The following is a 19,058-nucleotide window of genomic DNA, read 5'->3' as shown; positions in this document are numbered from 1 at the left end:
TTTCTTCAAAAATAACCGAATTAAAAATGATGCTTAAAATGACTTTGGGCCCCATAATTGATGTGTTTTAACTTAAAAAAAAATCACTTGCTCAAAATAAACCCTTTCCCCAGTGCTGTTGGAGTTTGTAACTGAGGGAGCTTTACGTGGATATGCTTCCCCATCAGAGTAATCTGTTCCTGTAAACTACAATGCAGGTCATTATATAAATGAATTATTTTTGAGAGTAACTGAGGTTTTAGTGGCAGATTAGGATTCTCAGTAAAGAATCAGTATCTGTTAATTTTTTAATGTTTATTTATTTTGAGAGAGAAAAGAGAGTGCAAGTGGGGGAGAGGCAGAGACATAGGGGGAGAGAGAATCCCAAGCAGGTTCCGGGCTCTCAGGTGGAGCCCAACATGGGGCTCGATCCCTGAAACCAAACTGTGAAATTATGACCTGAGCCAAAATTAAGAGTTGACTCTTACCTGACTGAGCCACGGAGGTGCCCCTTTAATATGTTATTGACATACAAACAATATGTCATAAAGGTGAAGATACTTTATAATTAGATATAATTAAGCTCTTTTTCCTTTCAATTGTATGTGATTTCCCAAGGAAGCTCTGATGCCTCTGCCAAGTGATGCATATATAAAGAGAGAGAGACATAGTTTAAAGCAAAGTGGCATACATACATATACATAGGTATGTATGTATCTCTTGATATTTTCTGTCTCTCACACTTTCCTTTAAAATCTTGGGAGATATCATGGCCAGCTGAGTTCTTAGCAAAATGTTCTGATCAAATGTGAGGGAGAGCTTGAACAATGAGGTGAGTTCAGCTTTGGTGTCTACCGTAAATTCCATCTCAGAATTGTTTATGTTAACAGTTCCTTGGCAAAGATAGATGCTCTTTATTCTCATTAGAAAAAGTGAGCACACGCCTTTGTTTCCTGGTTGACCTGACAAAATAAGGAGAAAAGTTCATGGCTTGACCAAGATTAGCAAGAACTATGATCCATACACTATACAGCCTGAAATAAAAATTAATTAATAAATATAATAATCTTAAACTTATTTTAAATACCTACTAATGTCTGTTATTGGCCAAGAAGTTAAGGATGAAAGCCTTTTGACTTGAGTTAATCCTGGCAGGTGGTAAGGAACATGGAGAATAAGAGAGATTCATGGAAAGATACTAGGTTACATCTTTTTTGTAAGCATGGGCTTGCTTCAAGCCTTCAGTCAAATTTAGTATACTTCTTTTTTTGCCTCAGTCTCAGTTGAATCTAAACTAAAGGATTTGGGGTTGTTAAGTTCTGTAAAAGAGGAAATTAAGGCAAAATTCCTGTACAATTTATTGAGTGTGTTTTAAATACAATATCAGATAGCCTTTATTTTTTCATACTTTACTTATTCTGCCAAATATTTTTATTTTGGCTTTTCCCCCCTAATTGGAGCTAAAGTATAAGGTGTTGGAATAAGGCCAAGCATATGCAATTCCTCCTTATCTAATAGCACTAAAAATTAGCCTTACATTTTTGGATAATGCCTTACAGTGTTTGTGTATTTCATTTGATTAGTTCATCAGTTACATAAAGTAGAAAGGACAGGTTGTTTTTAATCAGTATTTAATGGATGAAAAGGGGAGGTCAAAAGATTCTGGGATGTTGTAACTTGTCATGGTCTTTGAACTTGCATCTTAGGACTCTAAGCCCAGAGCCTAACCCTGACCCTGACCTTCTGTGTACAATCAATCCAATGTCTTCAGCCTTGAAAAGTAGATCCAGATCATTTTAAATGATGTTTTTTTTTTGTTTCTCTTGGAAAAATGAAAAGCAAATCTTTACTTGCTTTTCATACACCAGTAGATGCTTTGTATTTTAACTGCAGACTATTTGATAAACAGATAAAGTGTGCTTAACTGTCTTCCTGAAACCAGTCCCAGCAATTCTGTGCTCTCTCCTTTATCATCTACCTCCCTCTTTACATTTGTATTTCTCGCATCTTACAGAAAGCCCTGTCTTTGCCCCAGCCCCATTATAGCTATTTCCCTCCACCCATCCCCCTTACAGCTAAACTCCTCAAAAGAATTGCCCTTGACTGTAATCCTTTTCCTCCCACTGTCTCCTGAGCCCACTGTGGTCAGGCCTTTGACCTTCCCTCTCCACTCAGGCTGTGCCTTGGCAAAGCTGCACCCGGGGAGGGCGCTCACCTGGCGCGTGAAGTGTCAAAGCACAGGTGGGTGTGGCTGGAGCAGAGTGACCCAGAGCGATAGAGGGAGGATCTGTGCTCTGTGAATGACAGCTTGCTGTGTTCCTGGTTCCTCAGCCCAGTGGTTTGTTCTCAGTCCCCCCACAACCACCCCCCCGCCCCCGCCGCCTCCCACTATGTGGCACATGAGCAGCCCTGGACAGAGCAGACAGTGCCTTTTGCCGTGATAACTTTTTTCATTGGTTTTTAAGATTTCATTCTTGGTTCTCCCACCTTATTGGTGTTTCCTTCTCAGTCTTTTTCATTGGTTGCTCCTCATCTCTCTGACCTGTAAATATTGACATGCTCAAGGACCCTTTTGTTGGGCGTCCCCTCTTTTATATAATAATCACTCCCTTGGTGATCTCCCCTAGTTTCGTGGTATTAATGTTTTCATTCTCTAATTCCCAAATGTGTTTCTCCAGCCCAGACCTCTCCTTTGAATTCCGGACTCCTGTCCAGTTCCTTTTGTGGTATCTTCTCATGAAAGGCTAGTAGCATCCCAGGTGTAATTAACATCTCCAGAATCCAGCCCCTGCTGTGTCCTCTCAATCTGCCCCTCCCCCAGCCTGCTCCCTGGGTTGATGTCATCTCTTCTCCGGTGCTCCAGCTGAGAGCCTGCATTGTCCTTGACTTCCCTTTCTCTCATACCTGACATCCAGTTTACCAGAATGTAATGGCCATTATTCCCATCTTGCTTCCCATCCAATGTCAAGCCTCTTTCATCTCTCAGTTGAATTACTGCATTCTTCCCTTTGCTGGTCCTCCAGCTTCTGTCTTTGCTGCCTTTCAGCCTGTTCCCTTCGCAGCATCCAGAGACATGCATGTAAAAAGTAAGCCAGACGTAAAAGTAAGGCCACATGTAGTGTGATTCCATTTATATGAAATGACCAGAATATGCAAATCCATAGAGTCAGAAAGTAGATTAGTGGTTGCCAGGGCCTGAGGGGGACACTGGTGGCAAGGGGGCGGGGGAACGGGAGTGACTGCTAATGGGCATGGGGTTTCTTTTTGGGGTGATGAAGTTCTTCTGGAATTAGAGGTGGTAATGTTGCACAACCTTGTGACTGTACTAAAAACCACTGATTGTACACTTACCTCAATTTAAACAAAAAAAGCCAGATTACATTAATGTTTGAAATAAAAACCTCTAGTGGCTTTCCATCCCACATCTCAGTGGCTTACAGTCCCCTACATGATCCACCCCTGTCACTTCTCGGACATCCCTCTCTTCTTCTCTCTGTTGCTCATTCCACATCAGCTTTTTTACTTGCCATTCTTTCTTCCGGGATATTCCTTCCCTAGGACACCTGTCTACCTCCTAGAGTCTAAATACTGCCTCTTTTTAAAATAGAATTGTTTTTTTAATGTTTGTTTATTTTTGAGAGACAGAGACAGCATGAGTGGGGGAGGGGCAGAGAGAGAGAGGGAGACCCAGAATATGAAGCAGACTGCAGGCTCTGAGCTGTCAGCACAGAGCCCGACACAGGGCTCAAACTCACGAGCCGTGAGATCATGACCTGAGCCAAAGTCGGACGCTCAACTGACTGACTGAGCCACCCAGACGCCCCTAAATACTGCCTCTTAAAGGGGCCTTCCTTGACCAGCCTACTTAAAATTGCAGCCCAACCCCCACACCCCTTCCTCATTTATTTAAAAAAAAAACTTTTTAAGTTTATTTATTTATTTTTGAGAAGGAGACAGAGCATGAGCAGGGGAGGGGCAGAAAGAGAGAGTGAGAGAATCCCAAGCAGGCTCTGTGCCATCAGCACAGAGCCCAGTGCAGGGCTCAAACTCACAAACTGTGAGATCGTGACCTGAGCCAAAATCAAGAGTTGTACGCTCGACCGACAGCCACCCAGGTGCCCCCGCCTCCTCATTTAATCATTTTACTAAGTCTCTCCCTGTCTAACAGGCTATCTGCTTCATTTATTTAGTTAACCACATAGGTTTTCCCTGGAACATAAGTTCCTTAAAGGCTAGGATTTTTATCTGTTTTCTTAACTGTTCTGCTCCCACTGTCCCAAACTTTGTACTTCATATAGTTGGCACTCTGTGAATCCTTGTTAGAGATAAACAAATACCATTTTTAAATACACTGGTATCTCATTTACTTTGGAAACAAAGGGTATTTTGATCCCAGGATCCCAGGTTTTTAAGAATCTTACTTTTGAGAGTGCAGAATTCAAGTAGTATTATATAAATATGAAATGTGTTCAACTTGACAACTATACAAAGAAAAAGTAGTCCAGTTAAGCTTAGAGCATTGGCATCTAGAGGTTTGAATGATTTCTTAATGTGTAATTTTCCATCTTCCATAATATAAAGCAGCTACCATTTAAATAGGTTAAAAATCTTTTTTCCCCCATCAGAATTTTCTCCTGAATTAGACATGCTTAGGGCAACATTAAAAAAAAAAAACAAAACCTGAAAGAAGCAATAGTATATGTTATGGAGCAATGAATGTTATGACTTTTATTATAGACTTTTATTATAATGTAGCAAGCATACGTTACAAGTCTTCAGCACCTGGCTTCAGGGTAATTTGCCTTTAGTGTGGGAACCTTTACAAACCACAGTTTGGATTGAAGAAGGAATGGTGTAGTGACATGGAGTGATTGTTTTTGTGCAGAAGCAGAGCAGTGCAGAGATTCAATGCACTGTTTGTAGACTGCAATCATAAACCCACTTCAGTTGTGCTTAAATGCAGCGCTACCTTGGGCAAGGAACAGGAGATGTTTTTAGGCCCTGTGTTAGTGGAAAGTGATAGATTGACAAGGCCTCCTGGGGGAGTGTTGGTTTGAAAAAAAGAAAAAAAAGGTTAACTTTGTAAGATGCAAAAGTTGGTGATATGCATGTATGCGTTTGCTTATCTTGCCTGGCTGGGATGGCTGACAGCTCAAGAGAGACCAGTTCTGAGTCCCCATTTCAGTTGTTTCTAAGAAGGATCCCAAGGATCCCTGATACAGTGAAGCAGCAGAGAAACTTGTTTCCTTTGCCTCCTCCTTGAAAACCAGCCAATCAGAAGTTTTCTCTGCAGTAGCAGCACAGGGGAGGGGAAAATGTAACACCCAATTCACGTTCAAGACACAGCAAAAGTTCTGAATTTTGTTCAGGCCTTGTGATCCATGATATTTTTGAGTCTGTTTTGAATGGGTGTTAGAACCTCGGCAGTAGAGGGAACAGTGATGGGTGCTAACCTAGCCACTTGTCTGTCCTGCTCAGGGGCTCCTCCAGGGGTCCTATCCAGGGGCCGGATTCCACAGTGGGTGAACCTGGGGGGAGGTGGCTGCTCAGCAGCTGCCTTTCCAAGTGCCTGCTGACTTCCTTGCTGGGTCTTTATACCACCATTTCCTGGCTTTTAACAACATGTGTGTATATATTTTTTCCCGTAAGTGGAGTTTAGAACCAGATGTTAGAATTTCTGTTTCCTGAGAAGCGAGCTGTGTTTCTGCATTCATTTATGCAATTTTCCTTTGGTGGAGCTTCAGCCTAGCCGACTGGTTCTTACTGCACTGGAAGCTGATAATAGCTATGTGTATTCTCAAAGCGCTCTCAGTGGACTTTCGGACATGTGTTCATGACCCCGGAGTGCTCTTTTCCTGCACACTAGAATCCTGTTCAAAACCTGTCTGCCCTTCAAGAAGCACCATAAATGCCATCTCCATGCAGGCTTCTCTGATGCTTGCCCCCCCCCATAACAGATCCAGGACAGCTTTTCCTCGTGTGAATTCCAGAGAACTGTATTTTACCTTTAGAGACACGTGGCTTTCATCCTGCTCTGCTTTCTGGTGCCTGCCTTCTCTTTGTCTGGAGGCTAAGAGCGCCTTTAGGGCAAGGCCTGTCTTCTGCTTTATTGAACCTCTACCATCCTTGCCACACACTTAATAAATATGCCTGCGGATAAAGGAATACATTTAACCTCATTTGGCAGACTTAATGCTGCAATAGTCCATGGATTGATAATTTATATATATTGTTGTACCTTCTCAAAACTGAAGGATGTTTTCCTATCTTTCTGCCCCCTTCACCTTTTTCTCTTCCATAAGAATAGACTTCTCACACGACTTTAGCGTCTTGCCTCTCAGGAAGGAAGTATGGTGGTTCCAGAAGGCATTCTTTCTTCTTGCACTTGCTGAAGCTCCAGTGTTTGTCTCAGCATGGACCCTGACATGCCCATATCACTCTTTTCTTGAGTGCTTATGAAAAATGCACATTTCTGGATTCCAGCCTAGAGCCACATTTCTGATTCCAGCCTAGAGCCTGGAGTCTTGGGCTTATGAGTGTAGAAATTTGCTTTTATTTGTTTGTTTGTTTGTTTGTTTGTTTGTTTGTTTGAGAGAGAGCATGTGGGGAGGGGCAGAGGGAGAGGGAGAGAGAATCTTAAGCAGGCTCCACACTCAGCATGGAGCTGGATGTGGGGCTTGATCTCACAATCGTGAGATCATGCCCCAAGCTGAACTCAAGAGTCCAGACATTTAACCGACTGAGCCACCCAGGTGCCCCCAAATTTGCATTTTTTAACAAGCATCCCAGGTGATTCTAATACACAGTAGGATCTCATGGCTGCTGCTTTCTTTTCTGCTTCCGTAACCTTTGGAAAGTGTTTTTAGCTTATTGTGTCATCTGTATCTTTTCCAATCTCACTAATCTTTGTTGCTTTTTTTTTTTTTTTTTGCCTTATTTGATTCTACTTTTTAAGAGTCTGTTTTAAAACTGTACCAGTTGGGGGCGCCTGGGTGGCTCAGTCAGTTAAACATCTGACTTCGTCTCAGGTCATGATCTCGCAATTCATGAGTTCGAGCCCTGCATCGGGCTCTGTGCTGACAGCTCAGAGCCTGGAGCCTGTTTTGGATCCTGTGTCTCCCTCTCTCTCTGCCCCTACCCCACTTGCATTCTGTCTCTGCCTCTCTCAAAAATAAATAAACATTAAAAAAAATTTTAAAAAAACTGTACCAGTTGACGTTTTAAAATTGGAGTGTGTATAAATGGTAGAGATGTGTGGAGAAGCTTCATTGGTATAAATTTTTTACCATAATGAGTCAGTACAGTTTTTATGAGAACTGCTGCTGTCCAGGTTGCAGGAGGTCCCCAGTGGCCCTTCAGCTTTTATTTCTAGATAATGGCAAAGTGTCTTGAGTCTCCAAAGTATGTAAGCAACAGAACTTTGCTCATTCGTGAGCATATGGTTGGGTGTGTGAAGTGCCTTCTTCCCTCAGCTATAGCCAGGGATATTTTAGTCTGTTGTGAGTGATCTGGGATTTATTGAGGAGCACTATGCTTTTACAATGAAACTCTTGGGAAGGAGTGAACATATTCTCTTATATTCAGTTCGGTGATTATGCTGTGATGTTTACTGATGTTGAAATTCAGTAAAGGAAAACTTCCACTAAAAAATATTGTCTCTATTATACAACTGGACTATGATTTTAAAGTGGTGACAGATTATAAAAACGGAAGAAAAGTCCTGAAGCCCTTTCTGGGTTTTAGACAGGGTTGGGGTTAGTTGAATGATGTCAATAAATACAGTTGAGTGATTCCTGATTAAAAGTTGTCTGTATGTTTAATAGTGTAAGGAATTAAGGACTCTAAGTGGCTTGGGAGAACTATACTGATTGTTTTTCCTTACATATATTTATCAGAAATAAATGTTGAGCGGTTTAATATGGTACATAGGGTTTTAAACATTCGAAATGTGCCCCTACAAATTTGATTGTAGCTCATTGCTCCTGGCTTCCCAAGTATCTGTTTTGTTTTGTTTTTTTTTTTCTATTTTAAAATACCTTTAGAAGTGCCTGGTGGCTCAGTCATTAAGCATCTGACTTAGGCCCAGGTAATGATCTTACAGTTTGTGAATTCGAGCCCTGCATCAGGCTCTGTGCTGACAGCTCAGAGCCTAGAGCCTGCTTTGGATTCTGTGTCTCCCTCTCCACCCCTCCCTTGCTCACACTCTGTCTCTCTCTCTCAAAAATTAATAAACTTCAAAAGAAATTTTAAAAATTAAAAAATCTTTATTGAGGTATCATTCCCAATATAGGAAAATTTATTTTAACATGAAAAATTAGTATACAAAAATTATTTTAAAGTATTTACAAGTGTTAATCTGGAACTGTCTAATATAAAAGTACCATGCTTTCAGATGAATGACTACCATTTCTAGCTGAATTCTCAAATACTCAGAAATCAAGCTCTTTGGAAAGGACTAGAATCAGTGTCGATGATTAAATATTGAAAGAGCTGTTTGTTCTGTGCAGTGCTGGGAGCAGCACATAGAATGTGCAGAGCACATAGAAACACACACTCAACGTTAATTTAGTCACAAACCTAAGTTAATATATTTTTAAGTTTATTTGATTGCAACAGAAAGACAGACTGAATTAAAACATAATTCTTATTTTAACAGAGTATGCTTTTTATAGTCTGATGACCATCCCCTCCCCCAAACCTTAAGGGAATTAAACAGAAGAAATGTTTTCTTAGGAAACCAAGTCAAAAGCTAAAATAAGCTTCCCACACCTGTGATGAAGTTCACTGTCAGCCCCAGTCGCCCCCTCTGCTTATCTGAAAATTCTAATGGAAAATGATTGAATATCCAGGTAAGGGTTGGCAGACTTACTGTTTATAAAGACATTCTGAGTTAGGGAGGGGACAGTTTAAAATTGCCTTTCAAAATATGGGCAAATGTTATTTCCAGGAACTTGTAGAAAAGCATAAAATAACATCTGTAATTTCCCCCAAAGGTGTTCTCGGTTTCTTTATTACATGATTATGAATTAGTGCAGCAGTAAACCATACTGTAAGCCCTAATTTTCTAATTAACTTTGTCACTTTTTATTTGGTTAGGAGGTGTGGATCCTTTTTAAAACCACTGATATAGATAGACTCCAGTTAGGATCTGTACTTAATTTCACTTAAGTGAAACAAGAGCTTGCAAATGGATTAGGCCTAGATACTCCAGATGAATGACTACCATTTCTAGCTGAATTCTCAAATACTCAGAAATCGAGTTCTTTGGAAAGGACTAGAATCAGTGTTGATGATTAAATATTGAAAGAGCTAACTTAGCAGAGTCTTGCTTTTTTCAATTACTTCAGATTGTCCTGTTTTAATTTATGTTAATCCGTATTTTAACTCTAGAATCAGATATGCCTGACGATTGTATTCAATCTAGCCGAACTTTCTGCCTATGAAATTACAATAAACTCCAAATTACCAGTCCCTACTTGTAGTGAAAGTAAAGTAGGTTTATTCTGGTACAGGAAACCTGGTCTTTCTAATATTATCCATTTTTTTTTAACACTACCAGCTGTGTAGGATTTAAATTAAATGGCTCTTTTCCTGCACAGTCTATTCTATTAGTAGATTGATTTGTTTTTGGCTATAGTTAGTGTGTGTGTGTGTATGTATTTACCCACTTCAGAAATCTCTGGGCCTACATGAATCCTAACTATTCCATCAATAATACAGTATTGTAGATACAAGTACATGCCCAGTTGTGCTTGTTAATAGATTCGAGGCAGATTTCCTAATCCCAAACCAATTCTCTATTTTTTTTTCTCTACTAATTGAGATAAAGGAGAATATACTGCCTCCTAATTTCTTGTATAACAGAAAATAGAACTCCCTGTTTACCCAATCAAAAAATTTTGAAGCCAAGAAAGAAAATTAGGTCAACATTTTTGATGCAATGTGGGCTTGTCATCACTATTTTTTAGCTTCATGTCTAATTATAATCTTACATTTATTTGATCCTGTAGCTTGCATTTGCTTACCATTTTATAAAAACAAAGAAGTTCTTGCAAACCCAAGAAAACCTAGTTTTTATTCTTGCACTGCTAGGTTGAGTATCCAAAAGGTGTATAAGAACATTTTCAGCCCAGATTCATTTTAAGGCTAGGAGAGACCTTGACTGACCGCATTGTAATAGATTGAGCATTAGGTCTTTTTTCATCACATTTACACTTTTCCCATTGTATCATCAACATTTGTGTCCAGTTGTGTTCCTGAGCCAATGTTCATCAGAAGTAGCCACTGTACTGTGTAAGCCATGGCAAGCATTCTATAAATGTTGGTTTTCCTGGAGGATTTCATGTTGGGTGAGACATAAAGACCACCCAGTAGGAATTTGTAGTTAGGAAAACATTTGAATAACTGTGGGTGCAAACTCACAGGCCTGGCTCTACAGTCCTCTGGCCAGGTACACTGTGATGGACTGCAAAGAAGGAGTTGCCTGTTAGACTTGGGAGGGAGGTTTGTTTTTTTCTTTTTGGGGTGGGGGGTGCCTAACTTTTTAATAGCAAAATGCCTTAATCTTCACCCTTAGGGAAGTTGGTCTGCCTTAAGAGGTTTGTTACTTGAAATGAGAACATCCCATTCAAAGTATCTTTTCAGTAATAGACCCCCAGGAGGACTAATTTGTAGCAGATTTTGAGACTTCTACCAGTTTGTGATTGTTAGCTGGGTCTTTAGAAACTCAATATGCTCATGCCTCTTTCTTCACTGGATGAATGGTTCTGGGGTCAGAATTCTGCCAGAGCTGCTCTTTCTCATCTGCCTGTGATATGCAATGCCAGGAGGACAGGAAACAGCTTCCAAATTGCTTAGGCTATAACCTTGCTTCCCTTCCCTCTGAGTTGACTGTCAATTCTTCACATATTTTTCTTAAGGTTTTGCTTCTGATTGTCGTAGTTGTCAGTGGAGCTGAGTGGTAAATTGAAAATGGCATGCACTTGAAATTTAACATCCAATAGAAAGGTAGAATACAAATTAGAGGACATGATTTGGACAACACTATTCTTGGGAAGCATAAAAACATAGATAGTTCTGGGGGACACCTGGGTGGCTCAGTTGGTTGAGCATCCAACTTCAGGCTTCGGTCGTGATCTCACAGTTTGTGAATTTGAGCCCCACATTGAGCTCACTGTTGTCAGCGCAGAACCCCCTTCAGATCCTCTGCCCCCCTCTGTCTGCCCCGTCCCTGCTCATGCTTTCTCAAAAATAAAAAATTAAAAAACAAAACAAAACCTTATAGATTGGTCTGACTTATGGGCTTCTCAGCTCCTGCTGGAGCTCTCAGGATTTCTTAAAAAAAAAAAAAAAAAAAAAAAAAAAAAAAAAAAAGGGGGCGCCTGGGTGGCGCAGTCGGTTAAGCGTCTGACTTCAGCCAGGTCACGATCTCGCGGTCCGTGAGTTCGAGCCCCGCGTCAAGCTCTGGGCTGATGGCTCGGAGCCTGGAGCCTGTTTCCGATTCTGTGTCTCCCTCTCTCTCTGCCCCTCCCCCGTTCATGCTCTGTCTCTCTCTGTCCCAAAAATAAATAAACGTTGAAAAAAAAATTAAAAAAAAAAAAAGGGTTAGCTTCAATGCTCATAAAAATTGTTACCAGGTAAGGAATCAGTATGAGAAATTTTTGATATTTTCTTAGGGTGGATTTTTCTTTAACATCAAAAACATAGAACTTTATACTTAAAATAACTGAACGGTGCTTTCTGTAGTTAGCAATTATTAGATATAACACCTCAGGCTTCTTGCCATAGTCTGAAATATCCATGTATTTCAAATGTCTACAGACCAAATAGCTGTTAGCCAAGGAGAACAGAAATTCCCCTGGGATATTACTGAGTCCCCAAAGGAATGTGTCCCAGGGGCCACATTGCTTTGTCTTGCTGGTTGCCATGCGGTGGGCTCACTGGCTCCCCTTGTTCCCTGCCCAAGAGACTGAAGCATCCTCACTGGTGAAATATCACCCAGCATGAGGGACCCAGTGCCCACAACAGTGGTGCTGTTTTTTGAAGGTCCTTGGGCACTTCCTTATTATCGGGCCAGAGTGGTACTTGCCTCCATGCAGAAGTGGGAACAAGGGCCTTCTACCACACTTTGTCATGCAGGCCCCGAAGCTGCCCTACTTCATTTATTCAATAAACAGAGCATGTAATCTACTCTGTGCCAACTACACCAAATGAACAAAACAGAGTTCTTGTCTCCATGAAGCTCCCAGTGTAACAGGAGAGGAAGACACAGGTGTGGGTAACATTAGAAATTGTGAGACGTGCTCTGAAGGAAAAAGGTGCTCTTTTGTGCTATAAAGAAAGTAATAAATAAGGGTCCTCATTTAGATGCCAAGAGCAGAGTCAGCCCCTCTGAGGAAGAAACATGTGGGTGAACTCTTAGATTCAGCCTGGTCACACAGGGCAGAGGTATGGCTTGTGCAGAGATAATGACCTTGGTAAAACATGACCAGTGTGGGCAGATCAGGTGAATGAGGAGAGGGTGATGTGAAATAAGGCCTCAACCAGAACACCAGGGCCAGATGGTACAGGACCTTGTAAATAGCCATTCACCATAGTGCCTTGTTAAAACCAAACCCTAGCCGTTCAATTTTCAATTGAGTCACTATGTAGGTAAAGTATAGAACTTGAACCTTTTCTGCCTTTTTTTTTTTTTTTTAAATCAAAGAGGGCAAATAAATGCTTTCTTCTAGCCTCATTCACCTGCAGGGAGTCTGTATGCACAGTTTACATGGGCTCAGATCCCTTTGTTGCCTGGACTTGATTCCCACTTGGCTGAGCTGTGTAGGAACCACAGAAGGACAGGGCAGTAGTTCTGGAGGACTTGAGAATTAAAAGCTGAAATGATGTTTCAACATTCTGTGTTCATTTAACTTTGAGGGCATTGGAAAGTGACTTGTAAGTTAATGTTTAGGGACCAGGAGAGCTTCAGAGATGCCTTCTAGTAATTCTGAATCCAATTATTGTATCAAAGGGAAATTAGGATTTCTGGAAAAGGAAAGACTTGGACATTAATTGCAGATATATGCCTTCATGTATATTCCCAAGAAGAATGAAGTATATTTTCCATTTCATAATATTGCCTTAATCTCACACAAATTATGGTGTGGGCTAAGGTAGCACTAATATATACAGTAGAACTATTTTCATTATAGTAGAGTACAGAAGATATAAAATATTCATGTTCTTTGGGTTAAAGCAGACTTGCCATTTCAAGTCCATTAATTGCAGTAGAATTTAGTGAAATTTCTTTCAGGGACTAATACTCTAATTACCTAAATTAAAGTAGGCATTCAGGTTAGCCTGATGTTCAGAACACAGGCATAGTAAAGTAAGTTCTTGTTGAACTAACCTTTGTCTTGGTGATCTGGATACGGAGCTGAGACAATGTTTTCTCGCAGTGGTGATTTCTAGAGTGTTTATAAACTAGTAAAGCTGTCTGATAGCACTGGCCATCCCTTTTTTACCTTCTCTATGCAGTACTTGCTAGGGAAATAAAAGCTTTCCAAAATTTCTGGAGTAGGGGAGTAGAGATAATAAAAACATTGAATGGCATAGAAATTACTGTACAGAACTCTATTTAGCCTCCAATTTTATACAGGCTCCATTAACTGATATGTCCTGTAATTATTTAAATAACTGACTGCATCTTCTGTACCTACATACAGAACTGGCAATGCGATTTGCAGGGCCAAGCACAGAATGAAAATATGGGGTCCCTTATTCGAAGAATAATAAATTCAAAATGGTCCCAACAGAGGATTATGGCCAGCACAGAGCGCCTCTGTGCCCGGGGCCCTGTGTGTCTGCACCGACCGAAGTCCCTGACCAAGGGGCTTGGAGGGAGCAGCAGCATTTGAGGATGTCCCCTGGCCCTCTGTCTCCACTGCCAAGGAGCTGCTTCTTGTGTGAGGCTCCTGCTCATTGGTGACTTGCTGACTGGGAGGTCTTGATGTGGAGCCAGACCCATTCTGTTTTGATTTCTGCTCAGTGCAGAATTCAAATACTGCTTCAAAGCCCACCTTTATTTCTTCTTCCTAATGAACTTTCTTCAGTGGCAATAGACTGATTTAAACCTCCTCTATCTCATCTCTTGCCATACTCTTCTAGTTTTTCTGTATCCTTCTGTAGGGCAGTGTCCATCATTATCCTGTACAGACTCCAGAGTCCTAATGTGATTTGGGGGTTTCAGAGCTTATACATAATGGGAGTACCACATTTCCACTAATGGCATCAAATGCTATACTAGAATTTCAGGTAATATAAATACCATTTCTTATACTTCACTTGATAGCAGAGTAAACTACTTTGTTAAGTTGTTAAATGTTTTATTATGAAATAATTCAAATTTGCAAAAACAAGAAGTGGGTAAAACACTGCAGTCTTACTCCTCATCGAGATTTAATTGTTACTGATATATTTGCAGCATATTGCTCCCTGCTGCATCCCCACTGGCAATCTTTTTTTCCATCTGGATGCTACTTCCCCAACATACTCTTATTCTGTGTTTGTATAGTTGAGTTTTATGACCGGGAGGCCTTAACTTTGTCTAATATACTTTTCTTTGTGTGGGCCCATTATAGAGTCTCTATAGTGGTACTGGAGACTCTCTCCAGGGAGTTCTAAAATCAACGTTCTTTCTGGCATAATTTTTAAGTTTATTAAAATTCTATGAAATGAACCTTGAAAGCATTATGCTAAGTGAAAGAAGCTAGACACAGGTCACATATTATGTTTCCATTTATATGAAATATCCAGAATAGATAAATCCATAGAGACAGAAAATGGATCAGTGGCTGCTGGGAGCCAGGGGGACGCAGGAATGGAGAATGACTGCTTAATGGGTATGGGGTTTTCTTCTGGAGTGATGAGAACGCCTTGGAACTAGACAGAGGCGGTGGTTGCACAATGTTTTGCATGTACTAAACCACCCAGTTGTTCATTTTAAAAGAGTTACTGTTATGTGAAGTTCATCTCAATAAAAGACACTGTATGAAATTATATTTAATTATTTGGAATTTAGCATCATACATAAATACTGAAATCAGTAATGTTGGTATTTCTTTACTAGTAACTATTGTGAATATTGTTTACTATATACCCAGTCTGAAGTACTACCTTATTCTTGGTAGGTGAGAAGGTGGTTATTGACAGTGCAGCAATTCTTGCAGATACATAGTGTTTCAAGAGCAAATTAAGTTCACATAATATTTGAGACCGTGGTTTCCTTATGCTCATAGCAAATGGGAAGCTCTGTAACTTTTTAGTAACATCTTAGGTATTGGTATGTTCTCTCTTGCCATTCACTCAAGCTGTTCCCTGGTTTAAGACCGTATTCCAGATTGGCAAATGAAGTTTTCCTTTGGGGAGACTCCAAAGGAATGTCCTTTGGACAGAATTGTAAAAATGGCTTCGTTTGTATGTAGCCTATTAACATTCATTACCAAATTAAATATACTATTCCTAGCAGATTGTGGTATTTTAAGAAACTTCTGAGAGAGAAGAAATCTTTCTTTGTAGTCCAGTATGTTTTTGTATGAACACAATCAGTGCCTATCAGAGAACCACACCCACTGGGTAAAAATTGACTCTTAATGTTTTGAAGAATTTAATTTCTCTGGAAGAACATATTTTTCAATTGGAATCATTTAAGCTACAAGTAAGAGAAAATAGTTAAAATGGCTTAAACAAGAACTTTAGTGCATAGAACTGGAAATCCAGAGGAAAGGGGGGGTTTCAGGGTTGTTCAGCATCCCCGCGGTATCGGCCAAGGCCAGAATCTTAGCCCAGGTTCTCTTAGCCCAGGTGCCCCAGATTTGACGTTACGCCACAGCTCATCCCTTCATTGTCCTAAGAGGCTTCCAGTGGCAGACAGTGCTGCATGTTTCCTAATCCACATTTGGCTTTTTGTGGTCCTTTCTAAGGAGCAAGAAAGTTTCTCTTGTGGAAGCCGCCTTTGTCACTCACGTCCCTAAACAGACCTAATGGGGATGGGGGCTGAGATTTCCATGAACCCACTGTGGGGCATCAGCCACCATAATCACTGCTGGCCCCATAATAATCTTGTTAGATAGTCTTACATCATCTTTTCAAGTCGTCTACATTCTAGAAATAGAAGGGTCTTCAGAATACTTGCTGTTTTCAGGTTATGCCATGGTAGTGTAACATTCTTTCAAATGTGCTATTTAGATGTGCTGTTTACAGACCAATTTCAAAAGAGGAATATTAAAGAGGAGTAAAAAGCAAAATGCACCTTCATTTTTGCTCATAATTGGTGAGCATCCCATACTTGACAGAAGAACAAAATCTACTTTGTTTCTGCACCTTTATTTGGTGTGCTACATAGGTTTGTTTTTAATAGACAAACCCTCTTTCTTAAAACATTTTTTTAAATGTTTATCTTTGAGAGAGGGACACAGTGTGAGCGGGGGAGGGGCAGAGAGAGAGGGAGACACGGAATCCAAAGCAGACTTCAGACTCTGAGCTGTCAGCACAGAGCCCTGTGGGGGTCTTGAACTCACAGACTGTGAGATCATGACCTGAGTTGAAATCAAGAGTCCGACACTCAACAGAAGGAGTCACCCAAGACACCCCTAGACAAACCGTCTTTTAAAGTTAGTACACTCTTGGTGCCTCATTGCTGATTGTATTGTTTTGTTCTGTTCTCTTAACTACACTTGGTATGCAAAATTCAACCTTAATTATGTATTATAGACTTTCCCCTGACTTTATGCCATGACTCCTTTTGTTTGAATATGTTAAAAAATAAATTCCCAAACTGAAAAACTGGTTTTTAAAATGACTTCAGTCTACATTTTCGATCTCAAGCCTTAATTTAATCACATTTCTTGAGGAAATGAACCTAGACAGTCTTAATTGAATGTCTCTGTGCCTGTGGAATTCTTTTCCTCTGTTGGCATACCAAAATTGAAATCTGTTGAGCTTTAAGTTTTTACCGCAAAGCCTCTGAACCACAATTTAGTCAATAACTGATCCCACATCCTCTTTTTTTTTCTGCTCTGACTCCAATTCCTGACAGTTCCTTCAGTGCTTTGCTTATAGTGCCGAAGTTGCATCCTTCTGGCCCAAGGTTTGGATCTTGCCTACAGATGTATCTTGTTTGGCTTGGGCAGTGTTTTTAAATTTTGGAATTAGTTGCCAACATTTAAAAAATGAGAGAGCTGACATAAGAATCCAGTTTTGGCTTGTCTTAGAAAAACCAGATCTGAAAACAATTGGGCATGAAATCCTAAATGGAAAAAATTCTGCCCCCTCCTCTGTGACTGATTTATATTATCTCCCTGGCCCCTGAAGATTTGTGAGTTTCCAACCCCTGTAGAGTGCATCAGTGCTAACTGATGCCATCCTGTTGTCTTCCTTCATAAATATCATGCCATCTCTGCAGACCCAGATAAAGTTAAAGATTATTTTTCTAAGCAGAACACAAGCATGATTGTTCCCTCTTTGATCAGGCTAGTGATATAAGGCGTCTGCAGCTTTTTAAAGACTCCCTTTCCCTTACAACTCATTGGAAATCACCAGCGTCCTCAGACAAGGCCTTGGACCAGAAGAATTCAGCGTGCACTTAATAGTCCAGTTTTGGAAAAGTTTAATACCAGGCCAGTAGAACATAAAGTCCTAACCTGTTTCCCGTGAGGGAGGAGGAGCTACACACACCCGTGAGGGTTGACACTGGATAGCAGAGGAAACTCAGAATCCTTAGGGAGCCAGGCCCTTGGTCAGTTGCGGCTTGGGTGCCCACACGAGCACCCCAATTAAGAACACCCACAGTGACGGTCAGTCCTGCCGATACTCCCATCTCCTAGGCAGATTCCCTGGTCACTTATTAATACTTTCTTGATCTTGCCCATTAATGCCAAACTCCGTCAGTGTGTGGTCCCCACCTAATGTGCAAGACCTCAGCATTAACAGAGCACACTGTATTCAGATGACTAATAAAGCAGCAGGAGCAGCAGCAACACACAGTATTCTCGCTCAAAGATGATTACGATACCATCCTAACATCCCGTTATTGCTTTTGGGGATTATAGTTTTGACCTCACTCCAAGACCTCTTCCACCCCCATCAGACAAACCCACTTTAAAGCTATAACACACGTCTCCTTACATCTTTTTAAGCAGATTATTACTCCTTCCCTGCCCGCCCCCCACCCGTTCCTGTAGCCTGTTCCACACACCAGGGTACTGCCCAGGGCTGAATATTCCAACACTAAGGACAATCTCAGACCAGACACACAACTTCCAAGTGATGTTCTGCCCTTGGCTTAGTGTTTCTGATTTAGATGTTTATCATGGGAAGTCCCATCTTTGGGGAAGTGTGTTAAGTTGGAAGAAACACTCATGTTCCCTTAGTAGTGACTTAGTTGGCCATTATAACATTTTTTTTATAATTAATAGGATTTTGCAGTCTAGCAAGGTTTGAAAAGTGTTTATAACAACTACTAAGCATTCTGTATAGTAAATGTTTGTTCCTTTACCCAACTAGGTAATCTGAATTGTCCTTAAAATTGAAGCTAGTCTGTCCCATTTCACCATGGCAACCCCTTGAAATCCAAGTTTCTAATAGGTCATTGCCACTTTGGACTCTGAGCACCGTGGGTGGCCGTGCCTGGTAAAATGTGATTTCCGGGAAATGCTGGTCATTCAGTGGCTTTGTTGAGTGAGTTCACTAATCACTGGACTAAGCTCCACACCAGGGTTTTTTTTTGTTTGTTTTTTTTTTGTTTTTTTTTATCTGCTTTGTTGACTGATCTATCCCAGAGCACTCAAATGGAAGAATAGGATGATACTGGGTGCCTAGTAGATATCCAATAAATATTTGTCAAATGAATGATCAAATTAACTTTACACATACCATTCTACATCCTATAAAAATATGTGAGGTTCTTGGTGCTGTTGGGTCTCGTTGGTCTTCATCACATCACTGGCATGTGTTGGCAGTAAAAATTGGGGGTCTGCCTTTGTACGGTTCAGATTTATAGACTAAGCAGGATGGGCATTCCAGAGGTGTCTGCCTTCCAG

General features: G+C 40.7%; 1 protein-coding gene across 5 annotated transcripts in view; it reads left to right on the top strand.

The window, feature by feature from the left end:
- Nucleotides 1-19,058, top strand: part of STK39 (serine/threonine kinase 39) — a 324,725-nt gene that overhangs the window by 260,151 nt on the left and 45,516 nt on the right. Inside the window, exon 18 of one of the 5 annotated variants that reach the window (XM_045033903.1) lies at nucleotides 598-638. The exons of the other annotated variants lie outside the window; for them this stretch is intronic. Coding sequence (XP_044889838.1) covers nucleotides 598-623 — 26 coding nt within the window. The 3' untranslated portion in view covers nucleotides 624-638. Of the gene's footprint in view, nucleotides 1-597; nucleotides 639-19,058 lie in introns of those variants that run through there. 5 annotated transcript variants of the gene reach the window in all.

The sequence above is a fragment of the Felis catus genome, chromosome C1 (genome assembly GCF_018350175.1).
Source record: "Felis catus isolate Fca126 chromosome C1, F.catus_Fca126_mat1.0, whole genome shotgun sequence".
Classification (NCBI taxonomy): domain Eukaryota; kingdom Metazoa; phylum Chordata; class Mammalia; order Carnivora; family Felidae; genus Felis; species Felis catus.
This window is presented reverse-complemented; position numbering and strand designations above follow the sequence as displayed.